General features: G+C 38.0%; 2 protein-coding genes across 2 annotated transcripts; one reads left to right on the top strand and one right to left on the bottom strand.

Moving 5' to 3' along the window:
• The first annotated feature begins 64 nt into the window (after positions 1–64).
• Positions 65–15230, top strand: Tsp_08596 (putative calcium binding EGF domain protein). The gene is made up of 22 exons (XM_003373822.1): positions 65–285; positions 455–592; positions 2326–2570; positions 2667–2774; positions 4232–4354; positions 4902–5024; positions 8524–8652; positions 9426–9548; positions 9816–9974; positions 10522–10768; positions 11073–11173; positions 11290–11418; positions 11559–11687; positions 11760–11888; positions 11962–12276; positions 12329–12811; positions 13036–13422; positions 13558–13944; positions 14309–14437; positions 14506–14631; positions 14960–15097; positions 15163–15230. Exons 1-22 carry the CDS (start codon positions 65–67, stop codon positions 15228–15230), a joined length of 4137 nt encoding a protein of 1378 aa, XP_003373870.1.
• Positions 15231–16298: 1068 nt separating this feature from the next.
• On the bottom strand, positions 16299–16553 carry Tsp_08595 (30S ribosomal protein S17). Its single transcript, XM_003373821.1, has 2 exons — positions 16473–16553; positions 16299–16421 (listed from the first exon to the last, which is right to left on the bottom strand). Exons 1-2 carry the CDS (start codon positions 16551–16553, stop codon positions 16299–16301), a joined length of 204 nt encoding a protein of 67 aa, XP_003373869.1.
• Between the last annotated feature and the right edge of the window lie 469 nt (positions 16554–17022).

The raw sequence follows: 17022 nt of genomic DNA, 5'->3' as shown, positions 1-17022 counted from the left end.
ATGTATGCATATATATACATATATGTATGTGTATAAATATACAAACACTCATGTATGTATTCGAATGCTGATATTGATCTATTTATTCAAGGAAATGTTTTACAAGCGTTTTGGCCAAGCGACTATTCAACAGCGATCGCTGCTGACTGTACTAGATTTGTCGTCGTTGATCATATCCGGCTTGATGATGCACCATCGACTGGTGATTGTGCTATTTTTTCTCTTTAGTCTATTAACAACCAGCTGGTCAGTCGAGCTCGAAGTTGAAGAGCTGAAGCCGGATATGTAAGCAGTGCTATTATTTACTTTCAGTTCTTGTTGTGATAATACGTATGTATGTATGTATGCGTGTATGTATTCAATTTGATCATAGTGGATGTTTTCATTTCAATGTGGATATTTTTCCATTTGGAATTTCAGCAGCTTTTACATTTCATTTATGTTAACATTTTAGGAAGAATGTCTGTCCGCACGAGGAAGTTGAAGTTGTTACTATTCAAGAGCCTTGCATTCAAGCTTACACGAGATATGTTCGCCGGTGGAAACCAAACTGTGATCATCAGAAGCGTTGGTGTGTCATCAGTGAGCCGAAGTGAGTGTTATTTGTTTGTTTTTCTTACTTTAAACAAAAAATTATGCATAAATGTTTGTTTATGTATTTTTATAAAATTTTTTTTGCAGAACAATTTATTATCGAACCGTGAAAACGAAACAGCGCAAAGAGCGTCATGTCCGTTACAAATGCTGCTATGGATGGCTTCCGGTGACCGGTGAAGGTTGTACAAAACGTAAGTATTGTATTCGGATCATTTTTACACAAGAGGTGATGAGACTGCGTTATTCTCGGCCAAAGTTATTGTCACCTCTGCCCGTTAGTTGTTGGCGATGATTTATTGTAAGATGCACAAAGTGAAGGGATTCGCCTTCACTGCTGATTAATGTAAATTTTGTCCATGGCCCGCCTGAAATTGAGGCACAGCCGAACCGCGATAGCCGAGGGCAAGGGTCGGTCGTCGAATTAATTACCGTGACGGTCGAACTGCCACGGAGGGCCGCTGACCCGTTTCAGTTTGCCCAAGTCGTGCATATATCTATCCGCTGTTGGCTAGCTGCCGCTGTTGGAAGGATAAAAAATAATAATAATTGAAAGCAAGCCGCCTGGGGTCGCCTTTTCACGCTTGCTGACTTTTTGACGACTGGCCCGCATCAAGCTTACCGCAATGAAATGAGTGACAATTGACCCACCGGGCCGACCGGATTGCGCTGTTGCGTTGGCATTGCTTCCGCTTTCACCCGACGACCATCTACCATTGATGCATGTAGAGCATTTTGTTTTTTTCCGCTCAATATCCCATCGCCAGCGGCTTTTTGATCCCCATAATCCTCAGTCGACCTCGCACTTTGCTTAATCTTTACTCTCACCTTTTGCTTTCGTCCACTGGACCAGCGAATTGGGCACCTGGTCGCCCAGTTCATTTTCGGTCCATGCGCTGCTCAGCCTGGACGGTTATGAACAATGAAATTAGAAACGGTATATATATATATGCATGTATATGCAAACTAATGCTTATACCGCTGCTGGGTCTAATCTAGGTAATTGTTAAGCTTCCATCTGTCTGTCATTGCTACACAAAAGCGGATGTTCATAATTATTTTTAGTTTTTTAATATCTGTTCGATTAATTGAAAGCGAACTAGTACTACTACTACTACTGCTACTACTGCAATATGATGATATCACTATGATTACTACAAACTCTTAATCGCTTATATCAGCGGTATGTGAATTGAATACAGAATAGAAAATATAAAAGAAGACAAAAATAACATAATCATTGACAGATCTCATTGCAATGATTGTTGTGGATTTTTTTTACATTCACTTTTTTCAGTTGATATTGTTTACGAGCATTTCACATGTATGGAATGAGAAAATATGCTAATTTTTTTTCAAAATTTTGAACCCCCGTGATGATGAGATGTACAATTTGGGAAATATTGGAATGGTTTTTCTTATTGGACAATAGAATGGACTTAATCATTTTCATTCAGAACACCAACTCGACTCTGATGAACTCGACCATTTTTAGAAAGTTTGTCGTCTTATGTCCTTAGGCCGCGACAATTGGCAAATATTTGTCAGTGAATGATTGTAGTTGTGAATCGTTGACACTTTCATAGTAGATTTGTGGTGGTAGTGAAGGGGAAGGGGAAGGGGCAGGGGGTGGGGATGGGTCAGTCGGTTCGATAGATTGTCGTCTATCGGTCAGTCGTAGGCAGTGGTGTGGTGACGTTCCAAAAGAGGCGGTGGATTTAAATAATGCAGAGAAGTTGAAAAAGCGAAAGCAAATGTTGTTGTTCAAGAGTTTGCCAAACGCCAACTGACGCTTAACAATAAGGCCAATATTGTGTGCTGCTTGTTTGACCTAGGCGCGTTCTTCAGTTTGCGAAAGTACCTTCAACAGCTTTTTCCTCATTTTCATCCAATTGTTAAACAGAATCTTCGCATTCACTTTTTCTTTATTTGCAAATTTATTACACCGACAAATGACAACGGAACTGTTCATTACTGTTAGTCAAATTCAAATATTTTACATGCACTTTTATATTCAAATCATTATTATTATTGTTTTACGTGCTTCAGTATTTATTTGTGTGTAATTTCAGCCAATTGTACAACCGATTTGTGTTACAATGGAGGTTCGTGTTCGTCCGCCGTTGCAGCAAGACTCTGCGACTGTCCGCCCGGTTTTCAAGGTTCCAGATGTCAGTATGGTAAGTGATCGTGTTTTTTTTCTGTTTTTTGCCAATTTTGCGCAAGCCGTTTTCACGGGACCAACGATGCAAGTTCAAATAAATGGTGATTTAAGCATAGTAGATAAGATGGTCTAGCAGCATGCACATCTGCGCATTTTTGACCTTAGACAATCGACACAACAATACAACCGGCGAAAAGAAACAACACGAACAATGTGACCAAATTTGACTGTTAATCAGCGACACTGTTCACTTACAAAAGTCCTATATTGTTCACTGAGGTCAGTGAGCATTGGCTTCACAGTTTTATTTAAAAAAAAAAGAATTTTTTCCACACCACTCTAGTTCATATTATACCTCTCTCTCTCTCATTCTCTTTTTCTCTGGTCAGCTATAGTTGTATATTGTATTCTTGTATAAGATTATGCCCACATCAGTGATAGATGGATGCATGCATGTATGATTTTTGCAGGTTGATTATTTTTTTGTCAATGTTAGCTAGCTCTGTGAATCCATCTGCGACAGTGCAACCGTAGCAAATAGTGGCACAGATGGCGTAAGCGCCATAAGTTTCCATCCTGGTACAAATTGGTTTATCAGGGTGTGCATATGGTCGACGACAGACTTGCTTTTCAGCTTGTCCATTAAACTGTCGTCCACTTGAAAGCGATCAAAGCCTCTCATATGGTTGAGAAATTTTGCACCTTTGAAATGTCACAGATCTGTCTCGTCTGTTATGTTGGTCAGCACTGGATAATAATGGTGGTGGTCATTTTTACAACATCCAAGCGAAAGAATTGATTAATAAAACGGCGTTTGAAAATGGGCAATTTGCCGGCGAACAATTTTCAAGTGTATAAATTTCCATAAGCAGACAGAAAACACAGGCGGCTGGCAGTTTCGCTTGAGCTTTTCAAATTTGAGACGTGGATTTGTTGTTTATTCAACGCACAAAGAAGACGAAGCAGCAGAGAAAATGAACGAATATCAATCTATTGTTCCGCGTTGCATTGATTAGCAAGCAAATTGATGCACTTGTGCCGTTTGATAGCTGTTGAATAATGACAAAACTATGCATGAATCACAAAATGAACTAGCCGACAAAAAGTATAAAAATTACAATGTAAAAAATACAACAACATTGGTTGCTTTTTTTTCTGCTTCTGCTTCTGTTTGCTGGGAAGAAAAGAAAAATATTATAATTCAGTTGACAATTTCTGCTTATGTGAATAACAGGGGGAAAGAACAAGCTGTTCTTTATATTCATTCATTAGCAGAAAAAGAAAAACAAAAGAACAGCAATGATGCTTTGAAGTTGTCATGAGAGACGAGTATATTGTTGAACAGTGGGACGTTCCACTTCACAGTTTGTCTGTCTGTTCAACATCATGTATGCTAATTTAGGATTATTTCAATTTATTGTTCATTGTTTTCGTGTGGTTTTTTTTCACCGGGTTTTTTTTTAAATTTTTAAGATATCAACGAATGTCTGGTCGATAATGGAGGTTGTCACCACGACTGCAGTAACACAATCGGCACGTTCTATTGTCGTTGTTGGCCCGGTTTTCAGTTGAACAGCGATGGAAAAACTTGTGTCGGTAAGCATATTTTTAAGCTAAAATCTCCTTTTTTTGCATTTCAATGATCATGTTTTGAAAATTATATAAGAAAAACCACAAAAAAGCAACTGCTGTTTCGAGGTGGTGTTAGTTTGATTTTCAGTTGAAAATTTTCAGCTTCTTCTTATTATTATTTTGATTGCATGCATGATTGCTTTGATAGATAGATAGATAGATAGATAGATAGATGGATGGATGGTCACTCACGAGTTTCGGTTGTGTAAAATCGTCTCTCTGTTTGCCATCTTTTGTGACAAAGTTGGCACGTCACGGTGTGCAGATGCAGGGGTGGGCTTTTCTATTCTATAATTTTCATCTTCTGATGATTTCTTGCATGCTGCATGTTTGCTAGCATTTGTTCATCATCGGACGAGTTCATCAGAGGTGCTTTGCCTTTGCTTTTAAAGCGTGTTTTTCTAAAGCTACAGATTGAATACCGATTTGTGAACACAGCAGAATTTCAAATGTGCTTGCCGTTGATGATGTGTTTGTTTTCTGAACGTCCCTTCTTCTTCTCTTCTTTCAGATGTCAATGAATGCGAAGTTGTCAACGGAGGTTGCGAATATCGTTGTGTCAATACTAACGGAGGCTATCGGTGCGAATGTCCACCGAACAAACAGCTTCATCCGGACGGACGACATTGTATAAGTAAGATGTGTTTTTTAATTTTATAATTCAATTTTACCTGTTTTGTTAAAGAATAAATAAATAAATATGCTCAATCTTCTCTAAACCAAGTACCAACTACTATGAGACAAATTTAAATTGTCATGAATTTATTTAAATATTATCATGTCACAATAAGCTTTTTTTTACAATTCAATTTGCTTTATTCAACTTGTTCTGTAATGACAAGGAGCGGAAAAAAGAATAATTAAATGGAATTTTTCGAAATTACGCATAATTTTTTTTTACTTTTTCCAAAGCAATATTATCATCTTTTCTTTGTGGTTGTTGTTGTTGTTTGCTGTTCAAAAGTATGCATGTGTGTTTTGTTGTTTTTTTTTCTTGAAATCTATGATTCATTCTCTGATGCAATACAAGCACATACGCCGCATATTTATTATTCATTAAACATTGCATGTGTGTGTGTGTGTGTGTGTATGTGTATGAAATAGTTGGAATGTGATTTTTGTTAGGTCATATTTTTGAATCACTTTCTCGTTTGTCAAACTGTGCTTACAGTTTTGCAAATGGCAAAAGAGATACATTGTTGAATAATGTGTGTGTCCAACGATGGCATGCACAAGTTTGATATTTTTCTTGGGTGAAAAAAAACTTTTGACCAAAAATTAAGAAATGAACTCTCATTTTGCCACATTTTTCAACCTCGCACCATTCAACTATTCTCGTGAATATGAGAATATGAACACTTTAATTAATAATAATGTAAATTTTTTTTCATCAGTTCATCTTTTTCTGTTCAATTATATTGTTGTTAATTGTTGCAATAGTGAAAATATTATTTTTGAAACAGGAAAACTTGTGAATCGATCCACCACATTTCTGTTGAGATGAGATATAAATATATTGTCATCTCGCGTTGGGCAGTGTTGCAAGAGGGAAAAATATTAACTAATCAATCATTCGATATTGAATTTTTTTTTCATTTTTCCGAATAAAGCTTCGAAGCGAAAAGAAAACGCTCGCATGTATACATATATATATATATATATAGTAGTATGTTTGAAATTTGCAAAGCGTTCATTATTTCTTGACACCATCCAATTGTCGTCTCGAGAGGTTTTCTTTGTTCACCTACCTATTCCCTCCCCTCCTTTTTTGCTGTATCAAAATTGATCAATGGACGCCGTGAAAAATTTTTATCTATGCAAAATATAGCTCAGCTCGAGCTTTTCTGTTTGTTGTTTCATTTGTGGACGGATGTTTCAGAATTTAATATTAAAAAGAGAAGAAAAAAAGAATTTTTTTTAAATATTTTTTCTCTTCTTCTTGTTGCAGACGAAAATAGCTGTGAATTGAACAACGGCGGTTGCAGTCAGCTGTGCCAAGAAGAAGGTGGCAAATTTCTTCGTTGTCGCTGTCACGCTGGTTACAGGCTTGCCGATGACAAGCGTACCTGTTACGGTAATGTAGAAAAATGCAACGAAAATAATGAAAATTTTACAAATTTGCCCCAACAATATGAGATGATGATGAAAATGACGTTTCTTCTTCTTCTGTTGCTAACATCACACTGATTGTGTGATGCAGCCGGTGTTTCTCGCTTTGGAAAGTGAATTCAGCCATCCAAAGCTGAACGTAAAGCTTGTTGAACAAAATTTTACACCTCTCTCTCCCTCCCTCTCTCTCTCTCTTTCTCTTTCTATTTCTATTTATAGCTGTTATGAAATTAGTCTGTTTTTTTTCAATTTTCAATTTTTTTCTTCTCCCTTTTTATCTTGTACGTATAATTTTTACAAAGTAAGGTAATTTTTTAAATAGTGCAGAATAATGGTCGTTTTCTGCTTCTACTGATTATGATCCTTATCACAGCTAGTGGTATGTATGTGTATGCCTGTGCTTTTTCTCCCTTCGAAGGCTACTACTACTGCTGCTACTACTACTACTAACTACTTAGCTGTGTGAACATATTCTCGTTTTCCGCTGCGTACAAACGGGTTTTTGTACACAAACGACTTTGGAACGGCGCTGTTTTTTCATTGATAGCTTTTCTGGAAATTGTTACATTTACGGTTATTTACGGTGGACTTGTTTGAAATTGAATTCATCCAATCCTGCACACAATGAATCTTTTGTATGGAAATGGAACTTGCAATTATAATTTATTATCCCAATGATTGTTCACTCAATGGCGCATGATTTCGTTTTAATTGTTGAAATTTTTTTCCACAGCTTTTCGTTTAGCAACAAAAGAAAAGAAACAGAAACATCAATCGCGATATAGATAAAATTGTTTGGTTGTGTTTAATTTTTAAAATAAATAATTAATTAATCGATAAAATATGAAAATTTATTAATATTTTTTTCTCTTTTTTGAACAGCTATTGATCCTTGTCAAGAAGATGGGGCCAAATGCCAGCATCATTGTGTCAACGTCAACGGTCGTGCAGTTTGCCAGTGTTATTCAGGATATAGGTTGGCTTATGACAAACGATCTTGCACAGGCAAGTAAACGTGTAAAGTTTCCCCACTGACTGACTATTTATCCATCATCATCATCATCATCATCATCATCAATTATTCACCATTTTCATTTAATCGATTGAGCTTGGTTGTAAACAAGAATTTTTTTTCCATTTTGTTTCACCATTCTGTTTTTGAAATTATCATTATCTTTTGTTTTGCATATTTTTCAGATGAGTAATTTGCTTTTGCTTTTTTTTCCTGTCTAGATGTGAACGAGTGTGAATTGCATCATCGGGGCGGTTGTGAACAGTTGTGCGTCAACATTCCAGGATCGTTCGAATGCCAGTGTCACGAGGGGTATCGCTTGGCTTCGGACCGTAAACGCTGCATCAGTGAGAGATTTTTTCACTTTTTGCTGCATATTTCATTTATTTACATTTTTTCCCTTGCACTTTATTTCCCGGATGTTCAGCTTGTTTGAACAGCTAGAGTTGTTAGTCATCGATGCTACTCCAATGTGGAGTATCATTTTCACTGCAGTGAGGGGTACGGAAAAATTGTTCCCAATTGCACTTTACTTCTTTGTTCTATTGATTTAAAACAACAAAAAAAATTTTTCTTTTTCCTGCACCGCATCACTTATTAGTTAGCATACCGGTTTAAAAAAGTGCAAGTGAAAAAGTTATTCAACAGATATTATTATTGTGTTTGGTTTTTGGGCGACTTTCTTGACTTGGTCGATTGGGTCGGGTATTTTCTCGTTAAGTGGTCAAAAATGCATTCTTCTGAAAACGAGCCGGCTAACTAGCTAGCTAGCCAGCTCTTGTTGGGACGTGGTTTTCTGTGACCAGTTTTTGCAAGGCAAAAAGATTCACTTTTAAAAATTCAATTGCAATTGTCAAAATGTGGAAAGGGATAGAGGGAAAAAAAATAATTTTCAATTTGATAACGTGCTTTCAAAATTCTGTCCCCCTCCCTCCCTTTACCCCTTTTGTTGGGATGAATAAAATAAAAAAAGAAAATAATGCGCATTTTTTATTCGTTATTTTTGTTCTAGAATTGCAAGCTAGCTGTGAGGTGAACAACGGCGGATGTGAGCATCATTGTACCGCATCCGTGGACGGTGGTGTTCAGTGTAACTGCAAGCATGGCTTTCGTTTAGCCGACGATGGGAAACACTGCGTCGGTAAGTTTTTTTTTGTTCAACATTGCTCCTTCTTCTTTTATCATTCTTGTGCTTTTTAATAAATCGAATCTATTCGTTTAATTTCTTTTTATTTGTTAGTTTTTTTTAAAAATTCTTCATAATCATCATCATCATCATCTTCTTCTTCTTCTTCTTCTTCTTTGTGTAGACATTGATGAATGCGTGAACAACAATGCCGGTTGTGATCATCAGTGCCACAATCAACCTGGCTCTTATTATTGCGCTTGTCGCCCCGGCTTTCACCTTTCAATAGATCAACACTCATGCGAAGGTAATGACTACTGCATACTGGCAGTTTTGTCCCATTTTACCTGTTTCATTGTGCCTTTTGTGATGATACAAGCAATTTGTAATTTTAATTTCAATTTCAATCGAACGTTTCTTTCAATTTCAATGTTTGTGTACTCAGTTATGAAGAAAAGCTTTCTCATTCAACAGTTTCAGCAAATATGATCGACCGAAAGCATCGATGATGCTCTTCTTCCTATTCTATCTTTTTTTTCTTTTCTTTTCTTTTCTCTGATCATATAATCTGATTTAATTTTCTTTTTCCATTTTCCATGAATACCCGAATTGTGAATGCAATTTTTAGTCTTTTGTAGCACATTCCATCAGCGCCATCTTGTTCACATTTCTCCACTTATCAGTATATATGTTTTTCTTTTCTATTTTTCTTGTATAATTGATTTTACAACGTGAACGTTGGTTCAACGATGGTGTAATTTTTTTTTCATCCTCTGCAAATATTTCAGACATCAACGAATGCTTGACCAACAACGGTAACTGTCAACAACTGTGCACCAATGTTCCTGGATCTTATCGTTGTGAATGTTTTCTTGGCTACAGTCTAGACGGTGACAAAAAGTCGTGCAACGGTAAGTTGGCACGAAAAGCAAAAAAAAAGAATATATATATATATATATATATACATATACATGTTTGTTGCTATTTATTCATTTTTAAAAAAAAGTTGTTTGCATGATTGATATACATGTTCATTTGATATTTTTATTGTTCATCTTTTTGTGTTCAAATGTGTGAATTCGTGTTTGTTCGTTTGTTTGTTTCACGAAGCACTACTTTACCCCCTCCTCCGCATCCCAGAAAATCACGTTGCTTTAACCTGAACAATTTATTTCTAGCTCTTTACCTGGTTAGAAGCCTAAAATCAAACGAGTCGTCTGATCCTTTTCAATTAAATCTTTTCAATAATAAGACAGAATATCATTTGGAATTGCCTCAGAGCGCGGCAGCTGTCCACCAATATTCACACCTTTACAATTATGGACTCAATCAACAAGGTGATTGGTTGCTTTATTTGTTTTGTTTTGAAATAATAATATTAATTTTTTTCTTTTTGCTCGACATCATCATCAATCTTATTATCCTCAGTTGCACGTTGATGTCTTTTTTGTTACGTTTGTTTCTTTTTTAATTAAATTTAATTTCTATCTCAAGAATGTCCGATTGGTAAGTTCGGTTTCAAGTGCGAATATTCGTGCGACGATTGTCAGAACGGCGGTCGTTGTAATCGCAAACAGTCGGGATGTGATTGTCGGGCCGGTTGGATTGGTATTATTTGCAACGAAAGCTGCCCTGAGGTGTGCAACTTCAGGATTCACTTTTGGTTGTCGATTTTGACTGATCTTTTTTTCTTGGCTTCTTGTTTCAAGGGCTTCTGGGGTATTGGCTGTTCGAACGTGTGCAGTTGTAGCAATGGTGGTCTTTGCAACCCAATCACCGGCGAGTGCAGATGTTTGGCTGGCTACAGTGGGGAAAGTTGTGAAGTCGGCTGTCCGGCAGGTAGAGTGGAGAACTTTTTTTTCCCTGTCAGTCCACCTTATTCAGCTACACTATCCGGGGATAAAGTTGTTTTTGTTTTTCCATTTCAGGCTACTACGGTCCCAGATGTGATCTGCCGTGCCGAATGCAGTGTCCAAACAACATATGCGACCGTACTTATGGTTATTGTCCATGTTCGCCTGGTTTTTTTGGAAAAAAATGCGAACAAACTTGTCCACCGTTTACGTACGGTCGAAACTGTCGTCACCTTTGCAAATGTCACCGGGAAAATAGCGTCGGATGCAACGAGCAGGTTAAGCGGTTGTTGTTTTTTTCTTTATTAAAATTAAGCAAAAAAAGCAACAGCAACAAAAAAAATACAAAAATCAATTGAACAACGAAAAAATGCATTTATTTTCGTAGTTATTTTTCAACTGTTTGAAGGTAGTTTGATGAAAAAATGACAAAAAATAACTGACGCTGTAAATGCGTTGAAGGTTCAACACTTTTTTAAATATTATATATTTTCAGACTGGAGAATGTTACTGCAAAGATGGCTTTTATGGTCCGTACTGTAAAGCCACTTGCCCGTTAGGTTATTATGGACCATCGTGCAGAAAGCAGTGCGCTTGTGAAGTTAGCGTTGGCTGTGATCCCGTCTCCGGCATGTGCGAACCGAAATGCAAACCAGGATTCACTGGACCAGATTGCAAACAGCGTGCGTACTTATGCTTTTTTTTTGTTGTTATATTTTTACTTGCCGAATTGCTTTGTCGAATTTTCTTGCTCATACACGTAAATATAACAACTATAAAAATATTGTGTATATTTTAGCTTGTCCACCAAATCGATTTGGTGTCAACTGTGCCAGTGTTTGTCAGTGTCCAAAAGAACAAAAATGTCATCCTGCTAGTGGTGCTTGCACATGCCCAGCGGGCTTTACCGGCACAAAGTGTTCTCAGAGTCAGTATTCTTGCTGATTAAACTTATTTGGGTTAATATTATTTCGGACAATTATACCATATGCATTGTGCATAAATTATTATAAATAGCATTATTTTGTTCTATTAAGAATATGTGGAAAACGTTTGCTCAAATTTCAGAATGCCCGCCAAATCGTTACGGTCCGATGTGCATGTACGAATGCGTTTGTAAAAACGGTGCCTCGTGCGATCCTGAAACCGGCAGGTGTCAGTGTACAGCAGGCTTTTACGGTACTGCTTGTACGGAAAGTACGTTTTGATCGAAAACTGATCAGGATGTTATTCTTACAAAACAACTGATCTTTTTTTTCCAACGCACAGAATGCCCTCCGGGTAGATTTGGTAGAGACTGCATGGAACTGTGCTCATGTATGAATGGGGCAGCGTGTGATCCTGTTAACGGAAGTTGCGCCTGTTTGGCCGGTTGGCAGGGTGAACTGTGTGATCGAGGTGAATTTGATTGAAAAATTTGTGCTATTGTTTCCCAATAAGTCCTAATATTCCGTATTTATTTGCCATTCAGTTTGTGATGCGAATACGTTTGGCGCCAACTGTGCCCAGAGTTGCAACTGTACCGGCGACGTTAAATGTGATCCAGTCAGCGGAGATTGTATCTGTCCGCCTGGTTTGCAAGGCGAACGCTGTGATCAGCCGTGTCCGTCAGGTTCTTACGGTGCTGGATGTATGGGGGTTTGTGCGTGCAAAAATGGAGCAACTTGCGATGCAGTGTCCGGTCGTTGTCTCTGTGCATCCGGCTGGCGAGGATGGCATTGCGATCGACCTTGTCCGGACGGATTTTATGGAAAGCAGTGCGCTCAGATATGTGACTGTGGATTTGGTAAAGGGGCATTTGCGTTTAATTCGGTTTTTCCACTGACAAACGATTGCAGGCTCTCAAGAAGGAAATGGTGCGCTGAGTCGCTGTGATCACGTTACAGGTGAATGTTTGTGTCCATCCGGCTGGACCGGGCCGGACTGCAGGACTCCTTGCCCTCCGAATCGTTGGGGGAACGGTTGCACGGAAACGTGTCAGTGTGAAAACGGCGGTTCCTGTGACCCGTTGACTGGTTTGTGTTCTTGTCCGCCTGGATGGATTGGCAAAGCTTGTGATCAAGAATGTCCGGCAGGTTTGCACGGTATCAACTGTGCCCAACATTGCCACTGTCTGAACAACGCCACTTGTGATTCTCGTACTGGGAAGTGTCTTTGCTCTCCAGGCTGGATGGGTGCTGCTTGTGAATTTCGTTGCCCGTTCGGCTATTTCGGACCCAGTTGCAACGGCGTATGCCAGTGTCAAGCTGGGGCAGCTTGTGATCACGTAACTGGGGAGTGTCGTTGTTTGCCTGGATGGACAGGAGAACGTTGCGACAAAAGTAAGCCAGTCGAGCCATTCGTTTGTAATTCTCTCTCTCTCTCTCTCTCTCTCTCTCTCTCTCTCTCTCTCTCTCTCTCTCTCTCTCTCTCTCTCTCTCTCTCTCTTATCGATGCATCTGCATTTGAAAGATTTGTTGTTCTTCATGCTGGGATGTTTTTCCTTCTTTTTGCGATTCAATAGTTCAGTTCAGCTCAGTCTGAAAAATATTTTCGTTATTTTAAGAATGCCCAGATGGAAAGTACGGGATCAATTGTTCCGAGGTATGCCAGTGCGAACATGGAGCTTCATGCCATCACATCACCGGACATTGCTTGTGCACACCAGGATGGCGTGGTCGACGTTGTCATCGACCTTGTATAAAAGGCTATTACGGTCGCAACTGTGCTCAGCGTTGCAACTGCCCCAAGCAGAATAACTGTGATCACATCACCGGCCAGTGTTCTTGTCCAGCAGGATATACAGGTCCCACGTGTAGCCATCTTTGTCCAGAAGGGAAATTTGGTCAAGACTGTCACAGCAGATGCAGCTGTTCTGCTAACGCAAACTGTGACCCTGTCACTGGTGACTGTATTTGCAAGCCTGGTTTCTCAGGACCCGGTTGCAACGAAGGTAAGTTAGAAGTTGCTGATTGATTCACCTACAGCTGCGACCGTTTGGAGTGTTCCATTTTAATAAGCAACTTTGTTGTGTGCAATCAATTGCACCTGTGCTGCTTCTTTATTCGCACTGTTTTTCTGCTTACAGGCTGTGTGCAAGGAAAATTTGGTTTTGATTGCAAAGAAAACTGCACCTGCGAAAACGGTGGTATCTGCGATTCCGTGTTCGGCAAGTGTACCTGCCCATCTGGCTTTATTGGAACAATGTGTGAAATGCCATGTCCATCAAATCGACACGGAATTAACTGCATTGAAGAATGTCCGTGTGAAAACGGAGGCACTTGCAGTCGTACTACTGGTCAGTGTGTTTGTCCTCCGGGATTTACTGGAATCAACTGCAAGCTGGTCTGTCCTGAAACCAAGTATGGTGCTGGATGCGCAGAAAAATGTCGATGCAAAAATGGCGGCTTTTGCAATCCCGTTGATGGAACTTGCAAATGCACTCTGGGCTGGACTGGTCCGTCATGCGAGCAAGGTAGTCTTTTTTGTTGTTATTTTTTAGCGCAGTATTTATTTAATCTATTTATTACATCCTACCCTAACTGATTGACAATTGGATACTGGATCATTTTTTTGCTTGTTTTGTTTTTTAAATATCTTTTTCATTCCATATTAGAATGTCCAAAGGGACGTTACGGTGCTGGTTGTGCTTTGGAATGTCGTTGTCATAACAATGCGCACTGTGATCGAATTACTGGCTGCTGTGATTGTCCAGACGGTTTTTACGGTTCCATGTGTGAATTCAGTAAGCTCTGCTCAAAGCATATTTGACACATTTCATGAACGTGTCATTGCAAAAGTGGATAGATAAAAATTCATTGAATTTGCTTTATTTGCAGAATGTCCTGAAGGCATGTATGGTTGGTATTGTTCTAAATTTTGCAACTGTCTTAACGGAGCCGCTTGTGATCCAACAACAGGCCAATGTTTGTGCCCTCCTGGATTTCATGGCGACAAATGCGAATCAAGTAAAAATTATTATTGGACAATTTTTTTGTTTCTATTTTTTCTTTGATCAAATGTTTCTCCATTTCAGCATGTCCAGTTGGTGGCTATGGAGTGAACTGCCGATTGAAATGTGACTGCGGTGATTACGACTGTGACAGCACTACTGGCCAGTGTATATGTCCACTAGGCTTTACTGGACCTCGTTGTCAAGATGGTAATAATCATTGGGGGGGGGGGGGGGAAGTTTCATTCATTCATTATTTTTGCCAAACTGCAACTGTGAAACACATTGGAAGGTTCTTTCGTTTACAAGACAATTATTTATTTTTGAACCACACGAAATACGTGGTATTTCATTTTTATTTACTTCACAGCTGGGGAACTGTTTGTTTAAAATTTACTATTATTGAATTTGTTGATGATAATTCTTTACTCTCTACCAATTGCTGCTGCTGCTGCTGCTGCTACTGCTTATATTTGTTGTTCCTTATGCTGCGTATGCGGAATAACTTTCGCTAATGAGAATGATTCGATTATTTCAGTTTGCCGCTCAGGAAGGTACGGTTTCAACTGTGAACAGAGTTGCAAGTGTTACAACGGCGCACGATGTAACATGTTCACTGGCCAATGTGAATGTGCGGCCGGCTGGCTTGGCGCTACGTGTCAACGAGAGGATTACAGTAAGTGATGTGTTCTTTGTAAAATAGTATACCATTTCGACAATAACATTTCCACGATTGTTTAGGTCATAACGTGCTCCCAAGTCGAGGTGACGTGCCGAATCACGTGAACCGTGGTTATTACAGACGATAAAAATTGTTAAGAAGATTTCTGTTGAAAAAAGATCTGAACTTGCCGTAACTGACTTCAGTTTATTTTTATTTATTCATTCATTCATCTATTCATATTAATATGTCAACTTTTATTATTTATAAACTGTATTTTTTCAATACTTCTGCCGTTCGGTGAGGCGAAGTTTCACTGCCTGATCAGTATAGTTAACTAACTGCTTTCCGTTTCATTGTGCATTTGTTTTGATGTTTCTTATCAGTTTCTTTCCACGCCATAGAAGCTAATATATGATATGAGACTAGCGACATCTTCGACGATAATTGTTAAAAATTATATTCTTCTTGAAACAGGCAACGTGTCAAGCAGATAGATATTCCAGACAAAAGCTTTTTCCTCTCAATTGTTGTCGCATTGTTGCTAGCCTTTTCTGCTGCCCGTCGATCAGATATTATTGAATCAAATAAATGTTTCAGTCAGTATTTATGAAATGCTCGTTGATGAAATCTGGAACATTTCAAAATTCTTATTCAAACACGACGCACAAAATTCCACTACCAATCCCAGCAACTTAAGAAAGCCACGTAAGCGAAGAAAGAGCAAACAAATGAAAATTTTCATGAAACGTCTTTCAAACGAGCACTAAGCCACTGTTTATTTAGGCTATTTATAATATTGCACAGGCGATGGGTCGACTTCAGAGCCATTTGTTTGATAACTACTGGACAGTTTCCGCATTATAAATGAGATGTATAATATTTGAAAATTTGAAAGTGATGGCCATTCCAATTTGAATCTCTCGTTTCACATGCATGATAAATAGAATTGAGAAGGATTTTAATTTAAAAAACAGTTAAAATAGTTATTCACAAGAATAAAATAAATTACAAAGTAAAATGTGCGAGCGCATTGCAAATGCACCTCAAAACAGAAAACATTAAATATATTAGCGGGAAATATTTTTCAGTTTTTGAAATTTCAATATTTTGTTACTGGAACATTAGTGATAATAAAAGTAAATCAGAAATCATTGGATAATAAGTGATGATGAACGATAGACGATAAGTTGATAATAAGGGTGAAATCACGGCGTTATGCCAACTGCAGCTTTCGCCTCCGTTTCATCCTGGGTCGCATTTTGCAAGGAATTCGTTTAATTCTTCTTCCATCATGAAGTGAATGGAAATAACGATTTATGTTCTTCAATTTTTTCACCTAAATGTTTATATTATTATACTTTTTCTTTATTTAAATTTGTTTTCTTACGTATTTTCTGTACTTCTTCGGAATATTGAAACGGAAAATAAGAATTAATGCGCTGTAAAGCACACATCCCAATAGGACCATAATAGTACTTGCTCTTGCTAAAATGTTAATTATTGTACATGAGTGATAATAATTTCAAAAATGTGCACTTTTGGGTTGAACATTATTTTACGAAAATACTGCACTAATAATCAGACAATAGTCATTTATAGAAAAGTGTTAATTTTTCACGGAAATTATGGAAAAGCTATCAAAATTTATTTGAATGCAGAAAATTGTAATATAGGAGTTTAGCATTTTGGAATTAATACTGAAAAGAAGTTTATAAAAAAAGAGACTAAATGCTTACCTATTTTGTCGCTCCAGTTTTCTTTGAACAGTTCATCATACTCATTCGGTTTTTCACGAAATTCCCCCCTATATCTGCCATTACCTATTATAACAATAAATTATGAAATGTAGTGAGAAATGAAATTGAAAGTTTGAAGGCATTCAAATTTATGTATTAATTAGTGAAATGGAATTTTGTATATAGAAAGTTCGAATTACA

This window comes from Trichinella spiralis (assembly GCF_000181795.1).
Source record: "Trichinella spiralis strain ISS 195 chromosome Unknown Scfld6, whole genome shotgun sequence".
NCBI classification, from domain to species: Eukaryota; Metazoa; Nematoda; class Enoplea; order Trichinellida; family Trichinellidae; genus Trichinella; species Trichinella spiralis.
Note: the sequence above shows the minus strand (reverse complement) of the source record. Positions and strands in the feature narration are given on the sequence as shown.